Source organism: Leucopleurus acutus (assembly GCF_964270905.1).
Source record: "Leucopleurus acutus genome assembly, chromosome: 17".
Classification (NCBI taxonomy): domain Eukaryota; kingdom Metazoa; phylum Chordata; class Mammalia; order Artiodactyla; family Delphinidae; genus Leucopleurus; species Leucopleurus acutus.
Genome location: NC_139159.1, coordinates 47,409,332 through 47,425,959, shown reverse-complemented (window position 1 = coordinate 47,425,959; position 16,628 = coordinate 47,409,332). Strand labels below are relative to the sequence as shown.

General features: G+C 38.3%; 2 protein-coding genes across 2 annotated transcripts in view; both read left to right on the top strand.

Annotated features, from left to right (window-relative positions):
- The window catches only part of RGS22 (regulator of G protein signaling 22), a gene marked incomplete at both ends in the record, with an annotated part of 157,068 nt that overhangs the window by 15,199 nt on the left and 125,241 nt on the right, over nucleotides 1-16,628 (top strand). The window contains 1 exon segment of the mRNA XM_082858451.1: nucleotides 8,567-8,788. Within this exon segment, the coding sequence (XP_082714577.1) occupies nucleotides 8,567-8,788 (222 nt within the window).
- On the top strand, nucleotides 13,582-14,639 carry LOC309974488 (growth hormone-inducible transmembrane protein-like; the record flags this gene model as incomplete). Its single annotated transcript, XM_082859142.1, is given in 2 exon segments — nucleotides 13,582-13,847; nucleotides 13,851-14,639. Coding segments are annotated over 2 exon segments (1,014 nt in total). The 5' UTR covers nucleotides 13,582-13,622.

Here is a 16,628-nt window from a genome sequence, read left to right as displayed (position 1 = left end):
CGTACCACACACAAAAACAAACAAACAAACAAAAAAACCCACTTATACTGTTGTATAGAAATAAAGTTCATCAGGAATGTCAGATGAAAGAAAGTTAGATAAGAAAAGGGTTTTATTATTGTTATGGAAACTTTTTTCATTCAAATTCTTACTAGGCAAAATTTGAAATATAAAAAGTCACAAATAATTTTAAAGGGACTGGACCCTAAAATGAGTAATCTCTTAAAGCCCAACCACTGAAAATGATTTTTGAAGGGAACGTATTAGATGTATTTTTTTGTCTAGATTAGCTTTTGTGTATATGTATGTATTTATGCATGCATGTTTGTTGTGTTTCCTTTTTTCCAAAAAGAATCTGCGATTTCTCCTCCACCTGGCATGCTAGGTGTTTGGGACCATTATGGGGGTCAGGTTGAGACACCAAGCCACGCTCTCCCCTTCCAGCATCAGGCTTGAGCCACATTACAGGACACCCCTGGAGCTTCTTTTGTGGTCTGACTCTTCAGCTTTCATTTTCTAATTGTATATTAGAAAAACCCAGCCGAGTCACAAAGTTGTCGGAATTTTGCTCTTCTGGATTATGTAGTCTTTCCTCTAGGCTCTGCATTCTCCATTCTTCCTCCAAAAAAAGTACATTTTTGTGAAGTTTTAAAAAGAAAAATCTTTATATTGGGTCTAATTCCAGTTTCTCAAGATTTACATTTCATTGTCTCAAGATTTATGATTATCTTGACTTTGACTTGCTTTAGAAAATAAATTCCCCTGCCTAACTTTCTTTCTAAAAATATTTTTAAATTATAGAAGAAATATAACAATAGTATAGAAAATTAACTTCAAACGTAAGAAAAACTCAGCTGAAGTCCTGCCATCCAGTTAGAATAGACGTGACCTTTTTTGTACATTTGCTTCAAGGCTTTAGTTGAATTGACTGAATGTGGTTTCTGTTGAACTCTGTCTCTGCAATAATGTTTTTCATCCCTCCCCAGCAGTTTCGCCCCTTCATATGTCCCATGCAGCCCACCTGGACCACTCCTCTCTCTTTTCTGTCTCTCCAAATTCTTCTGCTTTTACATTCTCTGTCTCTCTCTCTTTCTGTCTCTCTGTCTCTGTTTCTCTTCCTCTCCTTCCTTTGCATTTACATTTGGTACCACACAATCTACTTATTAACTACCCATGCTTCATGCCATAAGGTGGGAGGAGGGGAAATGTCACAGGTTTTCAAAAAGAATTTGGAGGCAGGGAGGAGAAGGAATAATGGATTCTTACACCAAGTTCCTAGCAAGATTCTAGAACAGATTAGTAATGTTTGGTTTATGAGCACTTAGCTAAGAATTAGAAGCCAGCATGGGTTTACTGAGAATTAGTGAGCCAGACTAATCTCTGTCTCTTTTTTTTGGATAGTTTTGAACTGGCACTTTAGGGAACAATAAATTTAATGTATTAGGATTTCAGTAAATAATAGTAATGATAACAAATTGAACCATGTTACTTCCTGCTCAGAACTTTGTCTAGCGGATTCTCATTACACTAGGAATAAAATCTAAAATCCTCTATGACCTGACTCTTGCCATCTCTTGGTCTTTATTTCCTATGCCTCTTCCCCTTGTTAATTCTTTTCCAGCCTAACTGGAAAACTTGGCCTTCTTTATGTTTCTCAGACATGAATATGCCAATGGTACTCAGGGCCTTTCAGCCTGGAAGGCTCTTCCCTGAGATATCTGTATCACTTTCTCTCTGATTTTTATCACTTCTGTTCAGGAAGCCTTCCCTCCCAACCTTGTCTAAAACAATACACCAAACACATGCTCCACTTATGCTGCTGTATTTGTCTGCAAAGCCCTATCATGATCTGTGAAATTCGTTCTGAAATATTTGAAAGAGTTCACTAATCACAACTAGAAGGGGTTGACTCTTAACAGACGACAGATTGAAATCCAAATTCCTTAATATGGACTCTTTGCAACATGGCCTCAGTAGAGCCTTTCTAGCTTTGTCTCTAGCTTCGTACTTCTTATGTCACCCTGTGCGCTGTTTCCTGCTTCCCCCAATTACCCTCCCTCACCTTAACCACACGTGCTCTTCCTGTGCTCATCTCCCAGTGTAGTGGCTAGGAAAGGGGGGCAGGCAGAACTGTTTGCGCTCAGCCCCTCCACTCATTACTCACGTGATCTTAGACACATTCCTTAATTACCTAATTCTTCGATTCCTTTCTCTACCAAAACAATACAACTATCATACAAGATTGTTATGAAACGAGGTAATGTACATTAAGTGCCTGGCACAGAAGTAGTGCTTCTCTTTCCTTTCCCTCACTGACTAGCCCATCTTGTCATCCATTCCTGAAACATGAGGCGTGGTCACTCTTTAATTGGATTGATGGATCATTGTCATTCTAGAGAATAGTCTGTCCCATGCAAATCTGTCATTGGCTTTGACGTTTAAAAATTATTTTTTATCGGAGACTTGGATGAAACATTGCAAGTGAACCAGTGTTTTTCCATCTTAAGGTCACTCAGCTAGTAAGTCACAGGGTCCACTCAGGTCCACATGGCTCAAAAACTTGTCTTACTGCACTGTAGTGACTATAGAAATGGCAGCAGAGGGATAAACTAATAGTTTGGATAACAGAATCTGGTCTCATTTTTGTCATGGTAGTCTGAAATGGGCTAAAACAAACAAAGCTAATGTGTTTTTAGGGTGCATTAATAGAAATGTAGTTAAGATCAAGAAAAATATTAGTCTGGAGCATAGCAGGCGCTCCGTAAATGGTTTTTTGAATCGGATTGAATTGTCAGACCTCATTTGGAATATTGTGTTGCATTCTTGATGCGGTATGTTAAGAGTTGCTCTGCCAAACCAGACTCAATAAGATTCAGTTAATGGATGCTCTGGAAACCATGTCAGATGAGTGAGGGTTGAAAGACGAGTGGGTGTTGAACATGGCTTGGGAATGGGTAAAAGTGTTGTAATGAAGAGCTCTTTCCAAGTATTTGAAGCTCTGATTGAGGAAGAAGGGTTAACATATTCTGTGAAGCTAGAGGGCAGAACCAGGGCCAGCATTTAGGAGGAAATTGATTTTCACTCACTGGAAGAAAAATGTTTAAAGATTGTTTTCTAACAATAGAATGGGCTGGCTTGTGCAGGACCAAACTCCCTGTGATTGAAGATATTCAGGTATAGGTAATCATTTGGGGCAGTATTTTATAGGGGATATATGTACTGGGTGGGAGATTAGACTTTGTCAGCCAAATTTGATTAATTTCTTCTCCTCTAAGTGTGTATTTCTTAATCTCAGGAGTTACACTGTAAATTTCCTGGGGCCAGGATAGGTCCCTTTCTTCTGTATCTCCCTAAACTTCTTGAGGACGATTTTCTTTTTATTTTTATGTCTTCCATGTAAGATCTTTGAAATAAATAAATAAACCTTCTAATCTGCCTCCACTTCTCTACCACCTGCACCTTCCAAAAAAAAAAGGCCCAACACCTAAGCTCGAGAGTGTAGACACATGTTATAACATTCTCTCTCTAAAAGAGCTCTTAAGTCGTCTAGATTTCTGAGATTTCCTTCACATCTGTAGTGCAATGCCCAAGGTCCCATAACTGGATTGTGGCGCAAATGGGCCTAGGAATCAGGCTTTCTGTCTCCTACACCATTTCTTTCTATTACACCATAACACCCTTGGGACACATTGTAAGATCCAGAAATTGACGGCTGGTAGCCTGCCTCCATGTTATTTTTTGACGAGGGGAATCCAGGACAGTTGCTGCTATTATAAATGATTATGGCACTTTCCAAATCCTAGCTTTCATAACTTCATTCCGTTTGTTCTGGTGCCAGGTTCACTTTCAGATATTGTTTTCATTTGGTGTCTGGGAGGTTTTTTTTTTTTTTGCTGTCAACTCTTTATGGACAAGTGTTTGCTTATTAAATTTTCTTCTATGCTATAGTGTGAAAACACTTTTTTTCCTTTTGGTTTTGCTTTGTGTGTTTTATGCTCAGTGACTGTTGTGGGATTGAGTAGATGAGCCCACATACAGATTTAGGTTGGTCCTCTGTGGGTGGTTTAGAATGTTTGTGACATTTATGGTTTGCAGAAGCTGAAGGGGTGGCCTATTCTCTACCCTCCTTGCAAGGATAGGTATGTCATGTGTTTGCCAGACCATGCTTAGCTATGTGCCTTTGGAATTTTACCATAACTTCTCTTTTTGGAATGATTCTCCACACTTTTTTAAAATCTGTAAACTATTATAATTTCTTGCAGCTTTATGAAGGAGTTATATGTTAGATTGTTGGGTAAGGGGAGAGCGAGAGAGAAAGAGAGAGAGTATGGATTTGGGGAATGGGTGGGATGAAGTGGGGATGAAGGACTTGGGTCTTCCCCTGCCAAGATTTAAATACTCAGAGACTGATTTTTAAAGGTGTTGTTGGAGCCCTAGGTAGTACTGCTTAGTTCAGCATTTGTTCCTATGGGTGTTTTGATAAGCCTTGTAGCTCAAACATAAAGCACTCAGATTACCTAATGTAACTCATTTTTGAACTAAGGATATTTCCTATGCATTTTATGTGGCACATTATTCCTTCCATCCCACTGGTGAATATGTCCAGTAAATAGTTTATGGTTAAGCATCTAAAATGACAATAAAACTTAGATTAAAAGAAGTTGTTATTGGTAACTGACTTGTTATATTCAAGTTGTCAGATGTTTCTCATTCACTGACTAAGATGCATGTTTAAAATATAGCTTTGGAGCTCAATTAGTAGAGACAGAGTTGGAGCAGAGATGAACATGTATTAAATTAACCTAGTCATTAGTTTTTAATTTAAATACTGTTCAGCTAAATAATTTGGCACCCGGTAAGTTTCAGTGGTGCTGGGCTGGCAGTTAAAGCACATCACTAATTATTCACAGGTTTTTTTTTCCTCCTCTTTTCAAAGAAATGTGGAACCAGCAATTTATTGTGGTAAAAATATTTTCATGCACTTGCTTTTTCTGTGAAAATATTTTTCGCACATGGATGACTGGTACTACAAAGTTAGCTTTCACCGCCTTCAGGTCAATTCGTTTTAGAACATTTGGAAAATGATACCCTTGAAATAAGAAAATTAAGTAAGGGAAAGAGCAGTCTGTAACAGCTTGCAGAGGATTGGGTTTGAGGCTCAAACTGAAAATTTTTCCTATCATATGATTAAAAGCTGAGTGTTCTCTAAATCAGCCTACTCAGCTTTCTGAGGGAAAGTCTTCCTCCATCATTCATTTCTATCTCCCCCACTTTATGTGTCTTTTATTGTCACATACTAAACTAATTTGAGCAATTTTGTAGATAAGCTTAGAAACGGTTAAAAACAAGAGGACATGACGTGTGAGAGAGATTCTTCTTAAGCAGACAACAGGACTTCGGAGAATAAAGCCCAGGGTTCTTTCTCCTATAGACCATAGATGGTATAGACCACAGATGGCCAGCCCTTCCGTGTATGTGAACACGCATGAAAGTCAGCATGAAGTAGGAAACAGAATGTGGGCTTTGAAGTTTGCTCAACCTGGATTCTGTCTCCCCCCAGTTAAAAACTCTGCAGTGGCTCCCCATCATTCTAAAGCAATGATTCTCAAACTTGAGCATGCATCAGAATCACCTGAGGGCTTGTTAAACACAGACTACTGGGACCCACCCTCAGAGTTTCTGATTATGGGGTGAGGCCCAAGAATCTGCATTTCTAACAGGTTCCTAGGTGATGCTGATGCTGCTGGTCCAGGGACACCCTCTGAGAATCACTGATCTGAGAGAGTAAGTTGAGAGTTATGGCATAAATAGAAAGTCCTTGGTGAACTTGTCCTCTGTCTTTCTCTCCAGGCTTCCATCATGTTATTCTCCCCCCCAAATATTAAGCTTCAGCAACGTCAAACTGCTTGCAGGTCCTCAAAAGCAGCCTGTTGTCTGGTGCTCCTTGTCTATTGTTCTTTTCTTTTCTTTTTTTTAAGCCTTGCCTTCCCTGGCTCTTAGCCTCGTTCTCCCATCTTCGAAGGCACCAATGTTGCATCTCTCTGTGCCTTTATTCAGTAGTCAGGACTTCCTCTGACCACGGCCGGGAAATGTTCTCTCTGATTTTTTTAAAAAATTAATTAATTTATTTATTTTGGGCTGTGTTGGGTCTTCATTTCTGTGCGAGGGCTTTCTCTAGTTGTGGCAAGTGGGGGCCACTCTTCATCGCAGTGCGCGGGCCTCTCACTATCGCGTCTTGTTGCGGAGCACAGGCTCCTGACGCTCAGGCTCAGTAGCTGTGGCTCACGGGCTTAGTTGCTCCGCGGCACGTGGGATCCTCCCAGACCAGGGCTCGAACCTGTGTCCCCTGCATTAGCAGGCAGATTCTCAACCACTGCGCCACCAGGGAAGCCCCTCCTTGTCTATTGTTGGTGCATGTATCTCGATACACTTGCTGTTTCTTTTGCTGAATTCCCTTCTCTCCCTCATCTGGCTGTTGAGACTGCCTGTTTATTCTTCCAGACTCAGGTTTCTCTATACAACTTCCCTAATTTCCTAAAGATAGTTAGCAAATCCTTCTGTGCCATCACTCTAGTTTGTATATACTTCTATTGTAGTTATTGTGGGTTAAAGTGGACTTGCCTTATACACGCGTTATTACTCAAAATGAATTATTCATGCTCTGCAGAGTGAGCGAGGGTGATTTAAAGAGTGAGAGTGACTGTTTACCAGTCCACAAACACACATAGACCAGTCTGTGAACATCCTAGAGAGCGTGTGAGATGAAAGATGAGAATCTGCCACTCCCTTAGTGGCTCTTATCCCTCTTGCCTCTTAGTGTAGTCATATTCTTATGCTGAGGGTGATTCTCGTGGTAAACATACATAGTTTTGTATAACATGAGCTTTATACACAAGGCCACCACTTTATCTGGTCCCTAAATAAAGAAGTAGTGACACATTTCAATGTCAGAGGAAAAATGGACTGTGATAAACTTCTTGAAAGATAGAACAACACGATACTAAGTGTTTTCAAGGATTTCAAGGGGTAGTTTTGACTAAAGATGATTTCACCTTATGTGCTGACTGTAGGACCACTTTTCCTTGTCTCACATCTCAGTTCATGTCTTGGGATGTGAGCCCTGTTGATTTTCAAAATCAGGGGCTCATCTCTCATGCACAGGTCTTTAAAGTTGGGATGCCTGATGTGGGGTTTGAACCCTTTGCTCCTCATGGAGAAGCTCTGGGTTTCGAGTTGCCTCGCAGGGTCACTGCACCAGGGGTGGGGTTTATGGCAAGGTTGTGTCCCAGCTTCTCCTACCTGTTTGATGTGGTTTACATCTTGTTTGCCCAGTGTGTAGTCATCACTCAGCCAGCCTTTTGGCTTCTTTATGAGGAAATTGTTCCATATGTAGCTGTGGACTTAGTGTGTCCACTGGAGGAGACATATTCAGGATCTTCCTAAGCCGCCATCTTACTGTAGGATGAGTCTTTATTAAAAAATATGTGTGTGTGTATATATATATATATATGTACCCACATATACACACACAAACACATAATAGGTATTTATACATATACACATATATTTCTAACTCCAATTTTATAACATCCTGCCATTTATTAAATTTTAACTATAGTTATAGCTAGCAATCTGTTAGTAAAACTTGGAAGAACTGATGCTCTCCCTAGTACACTTACTGATCCAAGGGAAAGGGCTTAATGTCTTCTACTACCTGGCTAAATATATATAAATTAATCCACATGAGTATGCAGTTCTCTTAAGGAATCCTAAAATAAATTAATATTCTGGAAAAGGGACCTGATTCTGGATTTGGAGGGCAAAATGAGAAAAGACACAGCCAATCCACCATATACTTGCTATGGAGATAGAGGCCCCAAACATGTTAGTGATTTACCCAGAGTCACAGAGCTACTTATTGGCAAGCTGGTATTCAAACTCAAGACTCCTGACTGTTGTATATTAACTGACTGACTTTAAATAAAAGTTGGCAGCATTTAGTAATTACTGAGAAAAGCTCAGAAATATTGTCTTTCACTCTCCCTCCTTTTTTTGGTCACAGTGAATGGAACGGTGTTGAAATAGTCTTAAATGAAGAACACATTTTACTTAATTTTCTCCTTTTGGGCAAGGGAGACTTAGCTTTCATGGCTCCTGGGAATGAAAGAGACAACAGGAGTGGTATTTCTTCTTACTTTACTCATTCTTCCCTAGTAATCCACCCCCTTCTAAGAGAATAACATTGCCTCATAGAGACCAGGTGTGTATTTCTTTCCAGTTCCAAAGAAGCACAGAGATAAGAGGTTTATGCAAAAGGAATTTCTGCCATAATATATCCTGACACTTATCTCATGGCATAAATACATTTGGAAAAGAAGGATTCAGTGGGTTCCCTTACCTGTAGTCAGGAGATTTCTAAGGCTTCTAAAATGAAAGAGGTAATGATTAAGAATACAAAACTTTGTGTAAGTATATATGCATACATGTAAATATCAAGTCTTCTTGGAGACAGTGAGTTTCTGGTTTTTAAAATTGTAAGACGTATTTCCACAAATTTATTTTGCAGACCTTTTCAGAGGCAATTAGATTTAATGTGGACTATGGAGTTTTTGAAGTAGTTAACAATGCTCCACAACTTCTGGAAAAGCAACTGAAAAAAATTCTCTTCAACCAGCAACCTCGAAATCCCATCTATGATGTTGTAAGAAAAGGAAGGAGTGATATTAAACCTGTTCAAGTGAATTCCCCTTATGAAGATGAGACCATTAGTGTCAACTACAATATCATGGTAAGAAAGTATATTTGAGTTTATATCTTGCTAGGTAGATAAAGCATTAAGTGAGATTAATATCAGGTTCCTTGGGCTTCCCTTTCTGAAGTGTAACTGTATCTATTAAATTTTATTGTACTTGTACAAAGTATTTGTTAGTTACTGTATAATCTTATTCATATCAAATGGCCAGTTTAGTCTAGCAGTTTGTTGATATTTGATTATCAATATGAGAAGGTTCATGTAATTTACTTTGAATATTTAGAAAATAAGTTTAATTTGGGGCAGTATAAATATATGTATGCTTTACAGTTTAGATGCATTCTAGAAAGTGTGGGTATATAGGCGTACCTTGGAGATATTGCACGTTTGGCTCCAGACCACCACAACAAAGTGAATATCATGATAAAGCAAGTCATACAATTATTTTGGTTTCCCAGTGCATATAAAAATTATGTTTGCACTACACTGTAGTCTTTATTAAGTGTATCATGGCATTGTGTCTTAAAAAACAATGTACATACCTTAATTTAAAAAATACTTCACCACTAAAAAACACTAACCATCATCTGAGCCTTCAGCAAGTCATAGTAAACAAATGTAATAATAATGAACATGATTGAAATATTGCAAGAATTACCAAAATGTGACACAGAAACATGAAGTGAGCAAATACTGTGGGAAGAATGGTGCTGATAGACTCGCCTGCCACAGGGGTGCCACTAACCTTCAGTTTGTAAAAAACACAGTATCCGTGAGGCACAATTAAAGCAAAGCACAATAAAACAAGTTATGCCTGTGCAGTGAATTTATTTCATTTGAGTTCTATCCTATCAAGCATTTGGGAATTGAGATTTCTGTCTTTTAATTATTAGTTTCAGGTATACAACACAGTGATTTGATGTTTTTATACATTGTGAAATGAAAACCACAATAAGTCTAGTTACCATCTGTCACTATACAAAGTTATTACAATATTATTAAGTATGTTCCCTATGCTATACTTTGCATCCCTGAGACTTATTTTATAATTGGAAGTTTGTACGGCTTAATTCCCTTTACCTATTTTGCCCTTTCCCCCACCCCCAGAGGTGGAATTGCTGGATCATATGGTAGTTCTAGTTTTAATTCTTTGAGGAAACTCCATCCTGTTTTCCATAGTAGTTGTACCAATTTACAGTGCACGAGAGTTCCTTTTTCTCCACATCCTCGCCAACACTTTATTTGTTGTCTTTTTTGATAATAGCCATTCTGACAGGTGTGAGGTGATATCTCATTGTGGTTTTGATTTGCATTTCCCATCCAGTTAGTGATCTTGAGCATCTTTTCATGTACCTGTTGGACATCTGTATGTCCTCTCTGGAAAAATGTCTATTAAGGTCCTTAGCCAATTTTTAAAATTGGATTTTTTTTTTGTTGTTGTTGTTGAGTTGTATGAATTCTTCATATAATTTGGATATTAATCCCTTATCAGATGTATCATTTGCAGATATCTTCTCTCATTCAGTAAGTGGCCTTTTTGCTTTGTTGATGGTTTCTTTTGCTGTGCAAAACTTTTTAGTTTGATGTAGTCCCATTTGTTTACTTTTGCTTTTGCTGCCCTTGCCTGAGGTGACAGATCCAAAAAAAAAAAAAAAATATTGCTAAGACCAGTTTCAGAGAGCATATTGCTTATGTTTTCTTTTAGGAGTTTTATGCTTTCGGGTCTTACATTTAAGTCCTTAATCCATTTTGAGTTTATTTTTGTATATGGTGTAAGAAAGTGGTCTAGTTTCATTCTTTTGCATATAGTTGTCCAGTTTTCTCAACACCATTTATTGAAGCGACTGTCTTTTCCCCATGGTATAGTCTTGCCTCCTTTGTCATGGATTAATTGACCACATAAGTATGGGTTTATTTTTGGGCTCCCTATTCTGTTCCATTGATCTATATGTTTGTTTTTGTGACAATACCATCCTGTTTTGATTACTGTAGCTTTGTAGTATAGTTTGAAATCAGGGAATGTAATACCTCCTGCTTTGTTCTTCTTTTTTTTTTAATTTATTTATTTTATTATTTTATTTTATTTATTTGTCTTTTCTGGCTGCATTGGGTCTTTGTTGCTGTGCACGGGTTTTTCTCTGGTTGTGGCAAGTGGGGAATACTCTTCGTTGTGGTTCGTGGGCTTCTCATTCTGGTGGCTTCTCTTGTTGTGGAGCACGGGCTCTAGGCACGTGGCCTTCAGTAGTTGTGGCTCGCAGGCTCTAGAGTGCAGGTTCAGTAGTTGTGGCACACAGGCTTAGTTGCTCCGCGGCATGTGGGATCTTCCTGGACCAGGGATCGAACCTGTGTCCCCTGCACTGACAGGCGGATTCTCAACCACTGCACCACAAGGGAAGCCCTGTTCTTCTTTCTTAAGATTGCTTTGGATATTTGGGGTCTTTTGTGGTTTCATACAAATTATAGGATTATTCTAGTTCTAGGGAAAATGCCATGGGTGTTTTGCTAGGGATTACTTTGAATCTATAGAATGCTTTGGGTAGTATGTACGTGTTAACAATATTAATTCTTCCCATCCACAGGCGTGGTATATCTTTCCATTTATTTGTTCATCTTTAATTTCTTTCATCAATATCTTATAGTTTTCAGAGTACAGGTCTTTCACCTCCTTAGTTAAATTTATTCCTATGTATTTTATTCTTTTTGATGCTGTTGTAAATGTGATTGTTTTCTTAACTTTTCTTTCTGGTAGTTCATTATTAGAGTATAGAAATGCAACATATTTCTGTATATTAATTTTGTACCCTGCAACTTTACTGAATTTATTTGTTCTAATAATTTTTGGCAGAGTCTTTAGGGTATTCTATATATAGTATCATGTCATCTGCAAATAGTGACCGTTTTACTTCTTTTTTTCCAGTTTGGGTGTCTTTTATTTCTTTTTCTTGTCTGGTTGCTGTCACTAGGAGTTCCAATATTATGTTGAATAAAAGTGGCAAGAGTGAGTATCCTTGTCTTGTTCCTGATCTTAGAGGAAGAATTTTCAACATTGAGTATGATGTTAGCTGTGGGTTTGTCACATGGCCTTTATTATGTTAAGGTATGTTCCCTCTGTGCCCACTTTGTTGAGAGTTTTTTTTTTTAATCGTAAATCGATGTTGAATTTTGTCAAATGCTTTTTCTGCATCTATTGAGATGATCATATGATTTTTATTCATTTGTTAATATGGTATATCACATTGATTTGTCAATATTGAACCATCCTTACATCCCTGGGATAAATCCCACTTGATCTGATTTATGATTCTTTTAATGTGTTATTGAATTCACCCTCTGTGTTTTATTGGGGATTTTTGCATCTTTGTTCATCAGGTATATTGGCCTGTAATTTTCTTTTTCTTTTCTTTTTTTTTTTGTAGTGTCTTTGATTTTGGTATCAGGGTAATGCTGGCCTTGTTGGATGAGTTTGGAAGTGTTCCTTCCTCTTCAATTTTTTGGAATAGTTTGAGGATAGGTGTTAACTCTTTTTAAAATGGTTGGTAGAATTCCCCTGTGAAGGCTTCTGGTCTTTGACTTTTGTTTGTTGGGAGGTATTTTTTTATTATTATTGCTAATTCAATTTCATTATTGGTAATTTGTCTGTTAAGATTTTCTATTTCTTCATGATGGAGTCTTAGAAGATTGTATATTTTTAAGAATTTATCCATCTCTTCTAGGTTGTCCAGCTTATTGACAAATAATTGTACTAGTCTCTTATGATTCTTTGTATTTCTGTGATATTTGTTGTAACTTCTCTTTCATTTCTGATTTTATTTATTTGGGATCTCTCTTATTTCTTGATGAGTCTGGGTAAAGTTTATCAATTTTGTTTACCTTTTCAAAGAACTAGCTCTTCATTGATCTTTTCTTTTTTTAAGTCTCTATTTCATGTATTCCTGCTCTGATATTTATTATTTTCTTCCTTGTACTAACTTTGGGCTTCGTTTTTCTTCTTTTTCTAGTTCCTTTAGCTGTAAAGATACATTGCTTATTTGAGATTTTTCTTATTTCTTGAGGAAGGCCTGTATCACCATGAACTTCCCTCTTAGAACTGCTTTTGCTATGTCCCATAGACTTTGGAAAGTTGTGTTTTCATTTTCATTTGTTTCAAGGTATTTTTTATTTCCTCTTTGATTTCTTCACTGATCCACTGGTGGTTTAGTAGCATGTTATTTGGTCCCTCCATGTTTGTGTCTTTTCCAGTTTTCTTCTTGTACTTGATGTCTAGTTTCATACCGTTGTGGTCAGAAAAGATGATTGATGTGATTTCAGTCTCTTAAATTTATTGAGAATTGTTTTGTGGCCTAACATGTGAGCTATCCTGAGTAATGTTCCATGTGTACTTGAAAAAAAATGTGTATTATGAAATTTTTGGGTGGAATGTTCTGTATCTGTCTGTTAGGTGTATCAGGTCTACTGTGTCATTTAAAGCCGATGTTTTCTTACTGATTTTCTGTCTGGATGATCTGTCTGTTGATGTATGTTGGGCACTAAATTCCCCTACTATTATTGTGTTACTGTCTATTTCTCCTTTTGTGTGTGTCAATATTTGCTTTATATACTTAGATGCTCCTATGTTGGTGCTTAAATATTTATGAATGTTATATCCTTTTCTTGGATTGACCCTTTTTATCATTATGTAATGCCTTCCTTTGTCTTTTGTTGCAGTGTTTGTTTTAAAGTCTATTTTAGGCATGTGCAGTCAGTAAGAGGTGGGCAGAGGATGCGGGAGATGTGCGTGGCTGTGTTTCGCTGGCCCAGAAGGGGAACTGCATGCTTGAGGTGACCAGGGACTGAGCATTTCAGATCTGCTTGGTAAACCTGGTGCATCACCATGCTGGCCACAAGACTTGTGTGTCTCCAGACACTACCTTCCAGGGTTTTCCGCCAAGGTTTCACCAGGGCCTCCCCTGTTGTGAAGAATTCCATCACAAAGAATCAGTGGCTCTTAACACCCAGCAGGGAATATGCCACCAAGACAAGAATTGGAATTCGGCATGGGAAAACTAGCCAAGAACTCAAGGAGACAGCTTTGGAACAATCATTGGAAAAAATATTTTAAATTGATCAGATGGAAAGATGGTTTATTGCTGCAGTTGGTCTTGGAGCTTTGTGCTACTATGGCTTGGGAATGCCAATGTCTAATGAGATTGGAGCTATTGAAAAAGCTGTAATTTGGCCTCAGTATGTGAAGGATAGAATTCATTCCATCTACATGTACTTAGCAGGAAGTATTGGCATAACAGCTTTGTCTTCCCTGGCTGTGAGCAGAACTCCTGCTCTCATGAACTTCATGATGAGAGGCTGTTGGGTGACAGCTGGTGCAACATTTGCATGCATGATTGAAGCTGGAATGCTGGTACGGAGCCCAGGCCCAAAGCGTCTTGCTTGGTTACTACATTCTGGTGTGATGGGTGCAGTGGTGGCTCTTCTGATGATGTTAGGGGGGCCTCTTCTTGTCAGAGCTGTATGGTACATGGCTGGCATTGTGGGAGGCCTCTCCACCATGGCCATGTGTGTGCCCAGTGAGAAGTTTGTGAACATGGGAGCACCCCTGGGTGTGGGCCAGGGTGTTGTCTTTGTGTCCTCACTAGGATCTGTGTTTCTTCCACCTACCACTGTGGCTGGTGCCACTCTGTACCCAGTGGCAATTTATGGTGGATTAGTTCTTTTCAGCACGTTTCTCCTGTATGATACACAGAAAGTAATGAAGCATGCAGAAGTAGTACCAGTATATGGAGTTAAAAAATACGATCCCATCAATTCGATGTTGGGAATCTACATGGACATTTTAAACATATTTATGCAAGTTGCCAGTATTCTAGCAACTGGAGGCAACAGAAAGAAGTGAAGTGACTCAGCTTCTGACTTCCTTAATACATCAGATATCTGGCTTGTCTAATAGGGGCAGATATTCTTTAAATAGTTTGTGCAAGCAGCTTTCATGGACGTTTAGAAGATAAGAACTTGTCAACATGTTTCAAGTGTTCCAGTAATGTGATGCTTCAGGTCTGCTTTTTCTTCTGGAGAATAAACTCAGTAGTTCTCTTCCAAATAGCACACACATTTTCAATTCTCATGTTTGAGTAATTCTAAAATGTTCTAATGAATGTGAAAACCAAGTTCTGTGCTGCAGGAATTTAAGTATTTTATCTATTATTAAATTTATTTGGTTAAGTGAAATTTAGCGAACTGTGTACCTGCATTTTTCATTTGGAATGTAGAATATTAACAAGTAATGTCATAAGCGATATAGGGGTTTGGTAAAGGGACCAGAGAGAAGTAAAGGGACACCTGCAGTCTTTCTTTGATACTTAGAACTTAACAGTCGTGTAATTGTGGTGAGCCAGTGAAGGGGTCTGGATGTTTGGAAACAAGTCATGGCTGTACATCTGCTGAACTTGTCAGAAGTGTTGAGCAGAAAACAAAGACATAGGCGATCCTCCAGGCTCTCCTTACAGTATAGATGTGATCATATTTGGCTTTTCATTGTTCGACACTGTCAGGAGAGTCCACAGTGCTAATCATATGGAGAATTCCTGTTATATATATTATGTGTGTGTGTAAGCCTTACTTTTGAGTTGTCTAGAACAAAATATCCTTAAAACATTCAGGAAAAAATATTCAAAGCATGAAAATTGTTGCATTTTTAAGTATACAAACAACATATGCATAATTGCTGAATGTTTTTGCAAATTTATTGAAATGTTTAAAGGAATACATGCTTGCCTTTCTCATCTCTTCCGGCTTTAAAGCTTTTATCAGAGAAGCCTGTTTGTGGTTTACACTTGAGACTATGAAAGCAGTTTTCCCCCTCAGATTTGGTTTCTTGCATTCCCTCTCAGAGGAATCACTAAAAAAAGGAAGGCAAAGCAAGGCTTCTTTCATGAACCAGATCAATCAAAAATGCAATGGAGGAAATGCTTCATTAGAGTTTCCCCTAGCAGAATTTTTCTTCTCTCCTCCACAGACCATTATTTAACTCTCCTGTGCCATTTGTAAATTTTTTGATACCGAAGAGTTATTTTTGGACATTCTTATGAATGAAATAAGTGTATGATTATTGAGAGAGTTGGTGTTTTGACAAATATTTATTACAGTAATCCATAAATAACTATTCTAACCACTTCAAGTTACATAGGGTGCTTATTTCTGAAATAATAAAGGTTCTGGCCAGATTAAAAAAAATAAAGTCTATTTTATCTGATATGAGTATTGTTATCCCAGCTTTCTTTCGGTTTCCATTTGTATGGAATATCTTTTCCATCCTTTAACTTTCCGTCTGTGTGTGTCTTTAGATCTGAAGTGAATCTCCTGTAGGCAGCACATAGATGGGTCTTGTTTTCTTATCCATTCAGCCACCCCATGTCTTTTGATTGGAGCATGTAGTCTGTTTACATTTAAAGTTATTATTGATAGGTATGTACTTATTAATTTTTTTCTGGTTCTTTTTGTAGTTCTTCTTTGTTCCTTTCTTCTCTTTTGCTCTCTTCCTTTGGGACGTGATGGCTTTCTTTGATGTTATGCTTGGGTTCTTTTATCTTTATTTTTTGTGTGCTTATCATAGGTTTTTGTTTGTGATTCCCATGAGGTTCATGAATATAACCTATATATACATGGCAGTTTATTTTAAGTTGACAGTTGCTTAAGTTCAAATGCATTCTAAAAGCATCATTGGGCTTCCCTGGTGGTGCAGTGGTTGAGAGTCCGCCTGCCGATGCAGGGGACACGGGTTCGTGCCCTGGTCCAGGAAGATCCCACATGCCGCGGAGCGGCTGGGCCCATGAGCCATGGCCGCTGAGCCTGAGTGTCTGGAGCCTGTACTTCACAGTGGGAGAGG